Source organism: Odocoileus virginianus, chromosome 1 (genome assembly GCF_023699985.2).
Source record: "Odocoileus virginianus isolate 20LAN1187 ecotype Illinois chromosome 1, Ovbor_1.2, whole genome shotgun sequence".
Lineage (NCBI taxonomy): Eukaryota > Metazoa > Chordata > Mammalia > Artiodactyla > Cervidae > Odocoileus > Odocoileus virginianus.
Window position 1 is genome coordinate 66318125 of NC_069674.1, and position 17813 is coordinate 66335937.

Sequence of the window (17813 nt, forward strand, 5' to 3'; positions counted from 1 at the left end):
AGCACAACTATGGGGACAGTGAAAAAGAAAAAAAAAAAAGATCAGTGGTTGCAGGGATTGCGGGGAGGGATGAATGGGCAAACACAGAGGAATTTTAGGACAGTGAAAATACTCAGTTTGATACTATAGTGATAAATACATGTCATTATACATTTGTCCAAACCCACAGAATGGACAACACCAAGAGTGAGCCCTAATGTAAACTGTGGACTTTGGGTGATTATGATGTGTCAGTGTAGGTTCATCAGTTGTAACAAATGGACCCTCTGGGGTGGGGTGTCAGTAACTGGGGAGGTTAGAAATGTATGGGAAATCTCTGTACCTTCCTCTCAATTTTGCTGTAACCCTAAAACTGCTCTTATAAAACGGTATTTTTCTTTAAACAGAAAAAAAATTACCACCAGGAGGAGAGGATGGGTTGATTGGAGAAGGGGATGTTTTGCCGTTTAGCTATTTTTGCTCCTATACAAGCATTTCTAACAATGTCTCTGCTAAGGTCAGTCAGCAATCTCCCTGACTTCGTACATTCTTCCAAAGGTTCTTCTGAGCCCGTAGATCTAAGTATCTGATGAATGTTGACTTGAGGTGAGCTCATTTCTGTAAAATAGACTATCACTTGGAATGCTTGTGATTTTAACCTCTGACTGGGCCCCTGGGCGGCTGGAATGTCAGTGAAGCTTAAATAAACCTGAATAAACACAGCCTGTAAATGCAAAGCCTTTCACTCTCTTTGCTCTCTGTGGAGCCTCTTGACTTGCCCTCCCCCACCCACCCCACCCCCCATAAGGATTTCAAGAGCATTGCTTAAGTTTGAGGAGTCAGGAAAGAACTGGCTGAAGATAATTTTCTGTTGTTGTTGTTCCAAGCTTGGCACTTTTATTACCCAAATCGCTCTGCTTATGACAAGTTAAGAAATGATATCTATATCTTTGATTTCCATACCTGGCAAAATCTGTACCTATGTAGGCATATACAATATATGTGTTTTTATTGGCATTTAAATATACCTGTTTCTCAAAATGAAGACTTCAGCACTTTGCCTTGCTCGAGAGTAATTTAAACAGACTTTATGAATAATTCAGGAAAGTTTTTGGTTGAGTCGAATGAACTTTCAAGGTGAAATAAATGAATAATTGTTTATTTATCTAATCTGATATGTTAATATCTTACCTCAGAAAAGCAGAAAATGTTCTATCAAGTCTCAGCAAAATGGTGAAGAAGTTGCAACAAGTTCAAATCACTCAAGGATGGGCAGATTCTACCATCACACAGCTGACTGCCGAGATAACAAAAATCAAAAAGAACGAACTTCGGGTATTTTCTTTATCTTCTTTGAAACTAACCTAAAATAAACTTCAACTGTGGAAACAGCACAGGTTTTATGTCTGCCAATGTCATGCTTGTCTTACCTGTTCAATGGGATCATTATGATGATAAATAAGACTATGATGGTATTATATGTGTAATTAATCTTCTACAGAGCTCTCCCAGTATTATCTCTTTTCACTGTTGGCCAAGCCTAGGGGACAAAGCAGGTGCTACCACCAACTTGTAAATGAAGAAAGTAAGACCTGGGGAAGCTAAGTCACTTGCCTAAGGTCACACAGCTAATTAGTGATAGATGTGAGGACAGTATATCCCTTCTTTTTTTTTTTTTAATCTTTTAGTTGGAATATAGTTGATTTAGATTGTTGTGCCAGTGTCTGCTGTCCAGCAAAGTAATTCAGTTTTACACATATACACATTCTTTTAAAATACTCTTTTCCATTATGGTTTATCCCAAGAGATTGGCTATGGCTCCCTGTCCTATAGAGCAGGACCTTGTTGTTTATTCATTTTAAATGTGATATTTAACATCCACTGCCCCCAAATTCCCAGTCCATCCCTCCCAGCCCCCTGGCCCCACCCCCCATGTTGGCAGTCAGAAGTCTAATCTCTATGTCTGTAAGTCTGTTTCTGTTTGGTAGATAGGTTTATTTGTGTTGTATTTTAAATTCCACATATAAGTGATATCATATTATCCGTTCTTATACCAGGGAAAGTCATAGAGCTTTGAAAGCTCACCAACCAAAGAAATTAAATTAATTGTTGCCAGACTTTTATAATGAAATTTACATAAAATCTCACCAGCATATCCTAAAACTGAAAGATAACCCAAAAGAAAGGGTTCCACCCAGAGTTTGGCAGGAATAAAGCCTGCTTTAACCCACGTGATAGGTCTGGAAGAGGAAGCCTGGCAGTTAAAGGACAGAACAGGTCCTACTCTGCGAATCCATGACATCTCTCCTCCAAGGCTCATCCCCTTCCCAGCAGACTGCAAGCTCCTCAGTCCCTGTTCTTCAGCTCGTTTTAGATATCAAAATACAGGCATCCTGAAAAGAAAAGCAGAAAGCACCAGAACAGGATTAGTACACCAGGAAATTTTAAAAAAGGTTAGATATATACACTAACAATGAGAAAACAGAAAAAGAAATTAAGGAAACAATACCATTCACCATTGCAACAAAAAGAATAAAATACTTAGGAGTATATCTACCTAAAGAAACAAAAGACCTATACATAGAAAACTATAAAACACTGATGAAAGAAATCAAAGAGGACACAAACAGATGGAGAAATATACCGTGTTCATGGATTGGAAGAATCAATATTGTCAAAATGGCTATACTACCCAAAGCAATCTATAGATTCAATGCAATCCCTATCAAACTACCAACGGTATTTTTCACAGAACTAGAACAAATAATTTCACAACTTGTATGGAAATACAAAAAACCTCGAATAGCCAAAGTAACCTTGAGAAAGAAGAATGGAACTGGAGGAATCAATCTGCCTGACTTCAGACTCTACTACAAAGCCACAGTCATCAAGACAGTATGGTACTAGCACAAAGACAGAAATATAGATCAATGGAACAGAATAGCAAGCCCAGAGATAAATCCACGAACCTATGGTCACCTTATCTTCGACAAAGGAGGCAAGGATATACAATGGAAAAAAGATAACCTCTTTAACAAGTGGTGCTGGGAAAACTGGTCAACCACCTGTAAAAGAATGAAACTAGAAAACTTTCTAACACCATACACAAAAATAAACTCAAAATGGATTAAAGATCTAAATGTAAGACCAGAAACTATAAAACTCCTAGAGGAGAACATAGGCAAAACACTCTCCGACATAAATAACAGCAGGATCCTCTATGACCCACATCCCAGAATTTTAGAAATAAAAGCAAAAATAAACAAATGGGACCTAATGAAACTTAAAAGCTTTTGCACAACAAAGGAAACTATAAGCAAGGTGAAAAGACAGCCCTCAGATTGGGAGAAAATAATAGCAAATGAAGCAACAGACAAAGGATTAATCTCAAAAATATACAAGCAACTCCTCCAGCTCAACTCCAGAAAAATAAATGACCCAATCAAAAAATGGGCCAAAGAACTCAACAGACATTTCTCCAAGGAAGACATACAGATGGCTAACAAACACATGAAAAGATGCTCAACATCACTCATTATCAGAGAAATGCAAATCAAAACCACAATGAGGTACCATTACACGCCAGTCAGGATGGCTGCTATCCAAAAGTCTACAAGCAATAAATGCTGGAGAGGGTGTGGAGAAAAGGGAACCCTCTTACACTGTTGGTGGGAATGCAAACTAGTACAGCCGCTATGGAGAACAGTGGGGAGATTCCTTAGAAAACTGGAAATAGAACTGCCATATGACCCAGCAATCCCACTTCTGGGCATACACACCAAGGAAACCAGATCTGAAAGAGACACGTGCACCCCAATGTTCATCACAGCACTGTTTATAATAGCCAGGACATGGAAGCAACCTAGATGCCCATCAGCAGACGAATGGATGAGGAAGCTGTGGTACATATACACCATGGAATATTACTCAGCCATTAAAAAGAATTCATTTGAATCAGTTCTAATGAGATGGATGAAACTGGAGCCCATTATACAGAGCGAAGTAAGCCAGAAAGATAAAGACCATTACAGTATACTAACACATATATATGGAATTTAGAAAGATGGTAACGATAACCCTATATGCAAAACAGAAAAAGAGACACAGATGTATAGAACAGACTTTTGGACTCTGTGGGAGAAGGCGAGGGTGGGATGTTTCAAGAGAACAGCATCGAAACATGTATATTATCTAGGGTGAAACAGATCACCAGCCCAGGTTGGATGCATGAGACAAGCGTTCGGGCCTGGTGCACTGGGAAGACCCAGAGGGATGGGGTGGAGAGGGAGGTGGGAGGGGGGACCGGGATGGGGAATACATGTAAATCCATGGCTAATTCATTTCAATGTATGACAAAAACCACTGCAATGATGTAAAGTAATTAGCCTCCAACTAATAACAATAAATGGAAAAAAAAAAAGGTTAGATATGAAGAGGTTGCACATATATAGGTGCAAAAAATAAAGAAGGCCTCCAGGTTTTCTCCTCTGTGCATCTACTCTAGAATAGGCGTTGGCAAAACACAGCCCAGGGGCCGCATGCACCCACCAACTCTTGTAAAGTCCAAAGTCACACAGTTTGATTGGAATTCAGCCACATATTGTCCATAGGCCATTTGCGCAGCCAGGGCACTGAGTTGAATAGTTGCAATAGAGATTTTCTGGACCACAATGTATAAAATGTTTACTGTCAGGCCGTTTACAGAAAAAGCTTGCAGATTCCTACTCTAGAAAAACTCCCACATATACCCAAGGGCACAGGAAGGGGCTTCTGTTTCTAGCAGCTTGATGGACCAGTACACAAAGGAACCCACCTAACAACAACAACAAAAAGAAACCTGAAAAAGTTATTTTAAAGCATGTTTAGATGCATCGCTGAATTGGTAAAAAATGGAGGACATCTTCAGAGGCCAAAAATGACGGGAAAGCATGATCCAGAGAGTTAATCGAGCAGGAAGCCGACAGCAGACAGAGGGCCACTGCCAATCCCTGGGGTATCAGCACTGCTGGTTTCCATAGCTGCCATAAGTAATAGAAGACAAAACCCATCCAAGGAGGCAGTGAGGCCCTGCAGAGAGTAGGAACCTTAAAAGGCACACCCTCAAGGAAATGTTAGACCATTCCACAGAGAGAGATGGTAAAGACACTAGCCTCTGTGTGGAGGGGGATAATCTTCACTGAAAATTATTAACAAGCTGGCTCTCAGGTAAGATGGGGCTCGAATCCACACTGCCTGGGTAACCCCCATAAACCAAGCTAAAAATGTCATTTAAAGTGACCCTGAGTTATCAAGGCCCTCAGATGCCTGACAGAGGCCATGAGATATCCTTTCCAAAGGACTGAACCTTAAAACCAAGCCTCAAAGGGTTCCCTTAAAACACATAATAAAGAAACAACTTGCCTTAAGCCAGAATCATCAGAAATAGCAAACAAGAGAATGCAGGAGACTTCAGATATAACCATTACTGGATATCCGATACAAAATAGAGTGTTTATTATGCTTAAGAAAAATCAAAGAAGGTATGAAACTTTGACCAAAGAACAAAAGAGATAACAAATGACAGATCAGACTTTTAGATATGCAAGCATAGTCACCAAAATAAGGAATAAGTGTAAGGGGTTTGTTATTATTTATAAGGGAGAAAAAAATTAGAAGCCACCCCTGCATTGCCAGAGAATAGAAGAGTCAATTTTTGTACAGTCAAACTGTGAAACACTTTAAACTGGTAAAAGTGAATACACAAGAGCTATGCAAATTGGCTTAAATGACCTGTACAAGCATAATTTTGAATTTAAAAATTCAAGCAGCAGAAAAACACAGGATGCTATACGTATAAAGTTTAAAAGTAGAAAATACTGTATTTTGTTAGAAATACCCCAAAAGACAGTTAATACATGTATGTACACACACACACACACACACACACACACACACACACACACATATGGAATGAAAGGAAGTATGTGGAATAAAAAGTATTAGATTCAGGGTAGTGGTAACCTTTGAGGGGGTGGAGGGAGATATGGAGAGGAGGGTGGTACACCCAAGACCTTGGCTCATGGCATTACTTACTCTTAGGCCAGAGGGTGGCTACATTGATATGTGCCATATTTTCTCTTAGACCCTATTGTCTGAAGCATTATAACATTGTTTTAATAGAACAGAAAAAGCAAAGGAACAGTTTTCTTTCCCTTTACACCTAGCTTAGTTGTCGAGGGATCATTACATCATTTATTTTCTTGTTTGTTTATTACGTAAAGAAACTTTTTCCTTCCTGGTGTTTCAATCAACAGCAGGCTGAAAATCAGGCCCAGGAGACGAAGAAGAAGCTGGACATAGCAAAGCACCAGTCCGCGTCGGAGCGTGGACTTGCCCAGCTCTAGACCACCTTGCAGAGGAACCGAGGCGAGGCTGTTCGCGCACGAGCTCAGGCTGAAGCAGCCCAGCACCAGGCTGGGGGCCTTGAGGAGGTCGTTGGTCCTGCCTCTGCCACCAAAAGCAGACAGACAGTGCTTCTTTGAAAGAGAATCCCTTAACCCCAGATTTTTGTGCCATTTGTCAGCATTTCCTTTAGTGCTGGTCCATGTTCCATAGTGTGTGTGTAGGGACCCTGCTGGGCATGGAGACGCTTCTGTACATGGAGGGCTGTCTCCCAAGGAAGAGTTTTGTGACTAGATTATGTTAGACTGTTTACCCCATCTAATCGAATTTTTTCCTAAACTTCCAAATGTTCACAATTTATGTCATGGGTCTAACTGTACGTATCTGCCCTTTGCTCTAATTAAATCACATAGCAGATAAAGAAGTACAAGTCACCTGCCAAAGAGAATAGATTGAGTTACAAAAATCAGAATGAGTTCTTGAACCAGTTGTGGAAAATGGCCTGTTCATTTCGGTTGCTGAAAGAAGCTATCAACTCATTTTCTTGGCAGGAAATCTTTGGCTGGTCTCATTCATATAGCAGCTTAAGCAAAAGAAAGAGGTTGAAGTGTTTTTTATAATTGGTGTATTTTCTTGCTCTTAATTCCTACTGTGCTAGGTACATTTTCCACTCACTTGGGAGTTGAGGGTGTTTTCTATGGAACAGAGGTTGAGAAAGGTGCTTCCTGCCCACCTTCTACCACTGCCACAGTCCATTCCTGGGTTGGGCCTGTATTCATTTAATCTAACATTCTAGGTTGTCAGCTACTCAGGCTGACCCTGAAGATTTCCCTCCTAATATTGAGGGAGCCTTTCATAACCTCCTGCCTCCCTTCCTACCACGCTCCTGTCTCACCTTTGTGCCAAGCAAATCCTGTGTCCTTGCTTCTGAATGCTCACCCCTCTCTCTGACCTTCACCTTGCACTTGTAAGTGCTCAACCCAACTGAACCGAGACCTTTGTCAAGGGCAGCACTGAGTCAGTTCTGTCCTGTGTAGCTCTGACCTTATACTTCAGGACAAACTGGTACCTCATAAATAGTTGCCATCACATAAAGCAATGTATGATATTTTATAACAGGAAATTTTCATTTTTAATTCACTAAAGCTGAGAATTTTCTCGACCTGTAAACAAACAAACAATGCAGATGAAAGCCCTGTTGGACATCTCAGAGTGACTCAAACGTATTGAGTGGATGAGAGTTGCCTCTTCTTTTATGCACAGTATCAGGCAGACATCACATGTGTGTGTGCTTTACAAGTATCTTCTGATAATGAGAATGTTACCCTGTTGTAGGAGTTTGTTGAGCTACAGAATCAATATGCTGTTCTTCAGCATAAGATGAGCGCGCCAGGACTGACAAAGGAAACATTAGGAAAAGTGAAACAGCTAACAGATGCAGCAGCAAACCTGGCTGGAGACACAGAGGACAAGATGAGAATAGCAGGCACCTATTCTTTAGATGTTCCCAGCTTTTTTAAAGTATAATTGACAAGCAATTGTATGTATTTAAAGTGTACAGTGTGATGATTTGATGAATATGTATGTTGTGAAATGACTACTGCAATTAAGTTAACACATCCACCACCTCACATAATTACCTCTCTGTGGGGGTGGTTTCGTCACTAAGTTGTGTCCGACTCTTGCAACCCCATGAACTGTACTGGCCGGCCTTACTGTCCACGGGATTCTCCAGGCAAGAATACTGGATTGGGTTGCCATTTCCTTCTCCAGGGGATCTTCCCAACCCAGGAATTGAACCTGGGTCTCCTGCACTGCAGGCAGATTCTTTACCGACTGAGCTACCAGGGAAGCCTGTGAAGTTGCTTAGTCATGTGTGACTCTTTGCAACCCCATGGAATGTAGCCTACCAGGCTCTTCCATCCATGGAATTTTCCAGTCAAGAGTACTGGAGTGGATTGCCATTTCCTTCTCCAGGGGATCTAACCAACACGGGGATTGAACCCAGGGCTCCCGCATTGCAGGCAGACTCTTTACCCTCTGAGCCACCAGGGAAGCCCAACCTTTTTGTATATGTGGTAATAATGCTTCTGACCTACTGATGTGTACAGTACAATCTGGTTGACCCACAGAACCATTCATCTTACAACTGAAGTTTGCATTCTTTGACCAACATCTCCCCAGTGTCCTCTACTCCCCCAACCCATGGCAGCTACAATCCTCCTCATTCTGTGTGTTGATTCCACATATAGATTCCACATATGAGTGAGATCACATAGTATTTATCTTTCTCTGTCTGGTTTATTTTCACTTGGCATAATGTCCTCTAGGTTCGTCCACTGTCGCACATGGGCAGGATTTCCTTGTTTTTTATGGCTGAACTGTATTTATACATACATATGTATATAACGGATATATGTATATATGCCTCTCACATTGTTTTTATCCAGTCATCCATGACAGACACAGGTTGTTTGCATGTCTCGGCTATTGTGAATAGTGCTGCAGGGAACACAGGAGAGCAGTATCTCTTTGAGATACAGATTTTGTTTCTTTCAGATGAATACACACATTGAGGATTCCCAGATCATGTAATAGTTCTATCTGTCCTTTTATGCACTCCCCCAGTTTGACAATAACATCATATAATAATATTCCACCTTCCTAGTAGAACAAATACCAGTTTCAATTTATTGTTGACACAGTTTAACCACTTATGAGTCCACTGAGTTGAGACAGAAGTAGGAGCTGGGTTTATGACTGTAACGGAACATGCCTTGTGCCTGGTCTTACGTCAAAGAGTATTGACGAACTCTGATCTGTATTAATGGGAGCACACTGAAACTGCCTTTAGTCATCTTAAAATGCCCTTGTCCTAATTTGGTGCTATTTTTATTTCTTTGGCTGTGCTGGGTCTTGTTCTGAGTTATGGCATGCAGGATCTTCAGTTGTAGCATGTAGACTCTAGCTCCCTAGCAATGATTGAACCCAGGCCCCCTGCATTGGGAGCACAGAGTCTAAGCCACTAGACCACCAAGAAAGTTCCCTAATTTGGTGCTTCTTAATCAGAGGTGATTTTCTCCCCTCCCTTGGGGATAGAAATGTTTGAAGACATTCCTGTTTGTCACAACTAGTGGCTCAACTAATGTTCTAGTGGATGGAGGTTAGGGATGTTGCTAAATGTTCTATAATTCACAGAGTGTCTTCCCGACGATGAACAGTTACCCTGCCCAAAATATCACTAGTGCCAAGGTGGGGAACCCTGTCCTAACCTATGCTGCTCATTTTCTCTTCTCCTTCAAAGTACCTTTTTGGAGTTAGTATGATCTAGATACTAGAGTGCTACATCATTTAGCACGGGTCTGTAGGTAGCAACTCAGAAGGAAACACACTCTGAACAAAATGAAAGTTTTGATGTAAGAAGTGCAAGAAGTGTAGTAAATACTGATACTATATGTAATATAGATAACTAATGAGAACCAGCTGTATAGCTCAGGGAACTCTACTCAGAGCTCTGTGGTGAGCTAAATGGAAAGGAAATCACAAAACCAAGAAGGGACATATGTGTACATACAGCTGATCCACGTTGGCATACAGAAGAAACTAACTACAGCAGAAACTAGCACAACGTTGTAAAGCAACTATGTGCGTGCATGCTGTCATGACTGAGTGTTTGCAACCCTGTGGACTGTAGCCCACCAGGCTTCTCTGTCCATGGAGTTTTCCAGGCAAGAATACTGGAGTGGGTTGCCATTTTCTACTCCAGAGGATCTTCCCAACCAGGGATCGAACTGGTGTCTCCTGCATTGCAGGCAGATTCTTTACCACTTGCACCACCTGGGAAACCCGAAGCAACTACACTCCAATAAAAATTAACTTAAATAAATAAAAGCCAAAGGACCAAGAAAAACATAGACCACTTTGGCTAAAGAATTAGTTTCCATCAGACATCAGAGGTTAAGTAAATAAATAGTTGTGTAAACACAGAACATATATAATTAAAAAGTTAATCAGTCTACTTTTCCCATAGCTGATACTTATTATTGTTCTGGGCAGTCATCATGTCCTGAACCACCTCTAAGTCATCAAGAAATATCAAATGATGAGTGGTTTAGTTTTACTGCTAGTTGTATTTATTGTTTCCTAAAGACCCTGATGCTGGGAAACATTGAGGGAAAGAAGAGAAGGGGATGACAGAGGAAGAGATGGTTGGATGGTATCATCTAATCAATGGACATGAGTTTAAGCAAGCTCTAGGAGATAGTGAAGGACAAGGAAGCCTGGAGTGCTGCAGTCCATGAGATCACAAAGAGTCAGACACCACTTAGCAACTGAACAACAACAAATGCTGTCAAGTTAACCAAATTCATTTGGAATATAAGTAACTCTCAAAATATTAAAATAATTGAAACTCCTGACTTATAAGGGCTTCTTTATTATAAAATGGATTGCAGGGAGAAATATCACTAACCTCATATACAGATGACACCACCCTTATGGCAGAAAGCAAAGAAGAACTGAAGAGCCTCTTGATGAAAGTGAAAGAGGAGAGTGGAAAAGCTGGCTTAAAACTCAACATTTAAAAAACTAAGATCATGGCAACTGGTCCCATCACTTCATGGCAAATAGATGGGGAAACAATGGAAACAGTGAGAGCCTTTATTTTGGGGGCTCCAAAATCACTGCAGATGGTGACTGCAGCCGTGAAACTAAAAGACACGTGCTCCTTGGAAGAAAAGTTATGACCAACCTAGACAGCATATTAAAAAGCAGGGACGTAACTTTGCCAACAAAGGTCCATCTAATCAAAGCTATGGTTTTTCCAGTAGTCATGTATGGGTGTGTGTGTCTGTGTGTTAATTGATCAGTCGTGTCTGACTCTTTGTGACCCCATGGACTGTAGCACACCAGGCTCCTGTCTATGGGATTTTCTAGACAAGGATACTGGAGTTGAACTATAAAGAAAGCTGAGCGCTGAAGAACTGATGCTTTTGAACTGGGCTGTTGGAGAAGACTCTTGAGAGTCCCTTGGACTGCAAGATCAAACCATTGAATTCTAGAGGAAATCAATCCTGAATATTCTTTGTAAGGACTGATGCTGAAACTGAAACTCCAGTACTTTGGCCACCTGATGCAAAGAACTGACTCATTGGAAAACACCATGATGCTGGGAAAGATTGAAGGCAGGAGGAAAAGGGGATGACAGAGGATGAGATGGTTGGATGGCATCATTGACTCAATCAATGTACATGGGTTTGAGCAAGCTCCAGGAGTTGGTGAAGGACAGGGAAGCCTGGCATGCTGCAGTCCATGGGGTCACAGAGTCGGACACAACTGAGCAACTGAACTGAACTAATTATAAAGTGAGTCTTTGGCCCTATAACCATTTATATACGTGCTATGACATGCAAAAAAATGAAAATGCAACATCAGTGTGGGCCAAAGTCAGGAAAAATAACACCAAACTCTTACTGTTTGAGATCTCTGGGGAAGGGGCGGGTGAAGAGGAAAACACTACTTTTTACATTTGTAGAATTGTTTTAAAGTAGTGAGCTTCTTTCCATTTTCAGTATTTTCCTAATAATTTAAAAAATAAATACTAAGATTCAAAAGGATAAATGTTTCTTTACCTTGAACTCCAAGGGTGATACCATGAAGAATCAGTTTCTATTATTCCCAGACCTTGGTCCCTGTTATGGGAACAAAAACACAGGGAGAATCCTTTCTGTCTTATATTTTATGTCAGGGTCCACATTGTTTCCACTTTCCCGCATAGACTAAAACTGTCACAGTTCCTGAAATTAAGTTGGAAGATAAGTTTCAGTCAGGGGACATCTACTCAGAGAGACCAAAAATAATGCCTTCTACTTCTTTCTTTCTTCTCACTTTAAAGCTGTGCTCACAACTCAACAAGATAGGAAAATAAGATGGTGGTTTGGCCATCTTCCCAACTCTGCCACTTGGGAACAGGCTGAACCACAAAGGTTGTATTCTATTCCATCTGTTGGGAAGAGAGGCCCATGGGATTCGGGAAAGGAGCCCTGACTTAACTTGACAAGGTCAAAGTGAAGAGAGTGAAGAGTGGGCCCCAGTCTACAGCCACGATCCCTCCGCAGAGCTTTGTGTCAGTCAGGATCCTAGCAAGAAATGAAAACACACTTGGATGCAATTCTGGATCATGTGTTTATAAGCAGAGTTGTCTCAGTTATCTATTCATCGCATCACAAACACTGTTCCCCAAATTTAGCATCTTAGAATAACAAGCATGCACTGTTTTTCTGTGGGTCTCTCCTGTGGTGTTACTCAAGCAGCTGCATTGGCTGATGGGTCAACTGGTAGGTCTGCCAGGGCCCAGGATTGGCTGTGCCTCTCTCCACCAGGTCTTTCGGCTCAGGTTGCTTGACAGCCTGGTGTTTACAGGGTTCTGTTAGAGTGAATCGAAGGCACAAGTCTCTTGAGGTCCAGTAACATCATTTCTTCCACTTTCTATTGGTCCAAACATCTGGCAAAGAAAGCTAGACCTGGTTTGAGGGGAGAAGGTAAATAGGCTATATTTCTTGTTGGAAGGCACTAGAGTTAAAGCGTAGGAATTAAGGGCAGCAACAAGGGCATGGAGGTCCTGGGTGACCAGCAGAGAAGCCATTAGCATCCCCGAAGGGACCACGAGAAGCAGGAGTGTGAGTGCTGGAAAGCAGCCCTGGGAACACCGGGGCAGAAGGGAGGAGGCCGCCTTGCAGGAGCTGGACTCAAAAGATGGCAGAACTGCCAGAACTCTGCTGCTCCCCAGGGATGCAATCTGCTCACTCCCCTCCCCCGCACCCATCACTTCTCAGAACCGCCTGGCAGCCAAGTGTGAATGAAAGCCAGAGGTCAAGGAAGCCAGGTGATGTCATCCAGGGAGGTTGGCTTTCCAGGACAGGCAGGATGGGAAATGGATCTGGTGGGGCAGATGAAGAGTATCCAGCATGCTTTTATTAAATGACTTGGTAGAAACACCAGGATCTATTAATATTTTTCTCTTAGAACAAATAGTCTTCTAATGCTAAAACCCCTCTTCAATCCCAAATGGCCTGTATGTGAGTTTCTAGTGATTGATAGAATGCTCATCACCTACCATAGCAGCTTCTTAGTCTTTGAACTGCTGTGACTACTAGAAAGTTGTTCATTTGTTTTTTGGCTGTGCCTTGCAACATGTTTGATCCTAACCAGGGATCAGACCCATGCTCCCTGTGTTGAGAGTATAGAGTCTTAATCACTGGACTGCCAGGGAAAGTTCTTTATATTCAGACAAAATCCCTTCATGGAGCTTTCATGTACTGGTTTTATGCTATGTCCTCAGGATGACCAAACGTGTACACTCTGTTTTTCTGCCCACAAGTACTTGAAAATAGCTATAGTACATATCCTGAATCTTCTTTCTCTGTTTGAAGCATAGCCAGTTAATTCAACTTTTGTTCACAAGACAGTTTCATATTTCTCCAGCAGTCTAGCTTGTTATTCTAAACACATGCTACATGCTAGTTTGACAGTAACCCCAAACCACATGTGATACAACCTGAGTATCCACCTGTGATACAACCAAGTGAAGTGAAACGCTTACTTCTTTCTTTTAGAAGTTCCACTAAAGAAGGTCGGTGTCTTTTCTAAAGGCCACCTCACACTGTTAACTGTAGCTCTCTCTACCTCTTTCATCCACTACTGTATGAGCTCCTGATTAGGGTTTACTATAATTCCCAAATATTTGTTGGATAAAGAACAGATAAGTAAATGCTTGGATGGATGCATGCATGGATGAATTCATGGATGGGTGTGTGGATGGATTTATGCAATCATAGATAAGATGAAAGGATGGATAAGAGTAAAAGGCACTACTTTGCTTTTACTGTTCAGGGACTTCAGTATCAGAGAGGAATGAAGAAATGTACGTGTTTTTAAAAATATCTTCAGGCTTTTTTTACTGAAAAATTGGGAAGCTTGTTTAGAAAGTGAAGTTAAAATAGCAAGAATAAACCTTGGGAAAAACAGTAAGTCACCGTATCCAACCAAAGCTCATCATCTCTCTTCATTTCTAATGAAATCTATTTCTCTTTAGACAAAAATACCAATTTATCTGCTGATTTGAGTGAAAACCTTGAGAAATCTGGTGAAAATAAATGATTTATGTCTCAAACCACAAAACTAAATATGCCCTTAACTGAAATATAAATCCCTGTGTTTTGTATGATGGGGGTATCTAGGAGTAATCTATCAAATAGAAAGGTATCATTTAATCCATTTTATTTTTCAGTTAATTTTTATTGGCATATAGTTTATTTACAATGTTGTGTTTCTGCAGTAGAGAAAAGTGAATCAGTTATACATCAACATGCAGATTCGTCTCCCAAATAGGTCGTTACAGAGTATTGAGTAGAGTTCCCTGTGCTATACAGGAGGTTCTTATTAGTTTTCCATTTTATATATAGCAGTGCATTTACATCAATCCCAGTCTCCCAGTTTTCCTTCCCCTACTTTCATCCTTGGTAGCCATGTTTGTTTTCTACGTCTGTGACTGCTTCTATTTTGTGATTCCACATGTAAGGGGTATCATGATATCTGTCTTTTTATGACTTACTCCATTCACTGTGACGGTCTCTAGGTTCATCCATGTTTCTGCAAATGGCATTATTTCATTCTTCTTTATGGCTAAGTAACATCCCCTTGTGGGCGTGCCTGGGGGCTCAGTGATAAAGAATCTGCCTGTTAATGCAGGAGACAGAAGAGATGTGGGTCCGATCCCTGGGTTGGGAATATCTCCTGGAGGAGGGCATGGCAACCCACTGCCATATTCATGCCTGGAGAGTCCCATGGACAGAGGAGCATGGCAGGCTACAGTTCATAGAGTTGCACAGAGTCAGACATGACTGAAGCAACTTGGCACACACAAATGCCAATGCAGGAGACATGGTTTTGATCCCTGGCTCAGGAAGATCCCCTGGAGAAGGAAATGGCAACCCACTCCAATATTCTTGCCTGGAAAATAATATGGACAGAGGAGCCTGGTGGGCTACAGTCCATGGGGTCACAAAAGTTAGATAACACTTAGTGATTAAACAACAACAACACTCCCTTGTATAAATGTACCACATCTTCTTTATCCATTCATCTGTAGATAGACTTTTAGGTTGGCTTTCATGTCCTGGCTATTGTAAATAGTGCTACAGTGAACATTGGGATGCATGAATTTTTTTCAGATTTTGGTTTCTTCCAAATATATGCCCAAGAGTAGGATTGCTGAATCAAATAGTAGCTCTATATTTAATTTGAATGGAAGCACAAAAGAGCCCAAACAGCCAAAGTAATCTTGAGAAAGAAAAATGGAGCTGGAGGAATCAGGTGTCCTGAGGTCAGACTATACTACAAAGCTGCAATAATCAAAACAATGTGGTACTGGCACAAAAACAGAATATAGACCAATGGAACAGAATGGAAAGACCAAATAAACCCATGCACCTATGGTCACCTAATCTATGACAAAGGAGGCAAGAATATACAATGGGAAAAAAAAATCTCTTCAATAAGTGGTGCCTGGGAAAACTGGACAGCTACATGTAAAAGAATGAAATTAGAACATTCTCCAACACTATACACAAAAAGAAACTCAGAATGGATTAAAGACCAAAACATAAGACTGGATACTATAAAAATTCTTAGAAGAAAACATAGGCAGAACACTCTCTGACATAAATTGCAGCAAGATCTTTTATGATCCACCTTCTAGAGTAATGAAAATAAAAGCAAAAATAAATGGGACCTAATTAAATATTTCCTCCATTTTCTTCTTTAAGATTTGGAAAAGAAGATCCAAGCTTTGAATCTTAGTAAACAAGAAAAAGCTGATCAGCTGAAACAGTTGGAAGATCAAGTCATTGCCATTAAAAATGAAATTGTCGACCAAGAAAATAACTATGCTACCTGCTACAGTTAGGTGGGGTTAAAATGCAAAATCATGTGTGCCTTCATTTCTGGCTTCTGATGAGCAAACCTGAAGAGCTGCGCTGAAGCTGAGAAGCACAAATGGCCAGCCTTTTCTTCCTCCTCCTTTGAGTCCTCTCCTAGCCCAGCGTGGCTGGGGAGTGAAGTCTGGCCAAGGAAATGCCACTTCGTACGGGATAGAAATGGAATAGAAAAGAGATCATCTCTAGTTTCAGGAAACTTTGTTTTCGCCTTCCTTTCCTTTTATAGCTTAAAAATAATGACTTGCATGTTACAAGTGTAAATCTATAAATAAGTAGGTATTTATACTCATTTCAGTCCAGTGGCCTAAGTGTTAAATAAGTTGCCAGCATTTGGGGTTGGGGGAATGCGGAGTTCTAATCAACAGGCAAGATGTTTCAATTAAGCAAGATGAGTACGTTGTAAAGGTCTACTGCATATTATACATATAGTCAGTGATAACATATTATACACTTAAAAAGCAATGAGTGTAAATCTCATATTAAATGTTAACACAATAAGATAAAAATAAATTTAACCAAACCAATATCTCTAATACTAGAATGGCATAAATATGGATGGCATATACTAGATTGTCCTATATTTTATTTGGATATGCTTTGTCTGTAAAACTCTTATTCCATTCTGAATAAAATGCATACAATTCAAAATGTAACTTGTTTTTACACCCACTTTCCTATGTAGTCATTCTCTCAACCAAAGGATTCTGTTTTCCCCAAATGACACTAGAACAATATTCTAGTGTTGGAATATTGAGGAAGGAAGATAAATATTGAGCTACTTTTCATAAGTTGTCTGCTAGCACGTTTGCTGTAAAAATATGCTTATTTTTAAAAGACTAGTGATCATGTTTAGTTTCAGATTATTTCATTTCAAAATGGATCTGTTATTTAATATTAACCTGTTTTGCATGTATGTTATATAATACAGCACATTGTGAAAGCTCTCCTTCAGAGGGACTATTTTAAGGGAATTTGGCCCCACATTTGTGAATAAGAAATAATAAACATCAGTATGAAAGAGAAAAATCAGCTGGAACCATTTCCATTAAGGGCTGACTCTTAACAGATGGATTTAAAAATTCAACAAAGGGGCTTTATGATTACATATAAATATGAAATTTCTTTAGATGTAGGTTACCAAGGAAAATCACAGTTTCCCTGGTGATTCTGAAGAATGGGATGAAACTTTTCTACAGAAACAACCATCGCAGAAATCTCTCTTGAAATATATGATTATAATCCTTCACACATTTAGCACTTGGACTTTTGGAAATTTCCACCAATGGCACACAGAATGAGCCAGAGTCGAAGAACGCAGCTATCACAAAATATCTCTATCCCATATAGAGAGTGGAACATGCTCCAACTTTCCCACTGGGATACTGACTTTCAACTTGGTACAAATGCTAGACTTAATTTTGCAAGCATGGTGATCTGTTTGCAATAACCACATCAGTT

At 40.4% G+C, this 17813-nt stretch overlaps 1 protein-coding gene across 1 annotated transcript in view; it reads left to right on the forward strand.

The window, feature by feature from the left end:
• LAMB4 (laminin subunit beta 4) overlaps positions 1 to 17062 on the forward strand; it is a 107101-nt gene extending 90039 nt beyond the window's left edge. Inside the window, 4 exon segments of the mRNA XM_070476863.1 lie at positions 1176 to 1314; positions 6273 to 6449; positions 7696 to 7846; positions 16185 to 17062. Of these exon segments, the coding sequence (XP_070332964.1) occupies positions 1176 to 1314; positions 6273 to 6449; positions 7696 to 7846; positions 16185 to 16324 (607 nt within the window). The 3' untranslated portion in view covers positions 16325 to 17062.
• Positions 17063 to 17813: the final 751 nt, after the last annotated feature.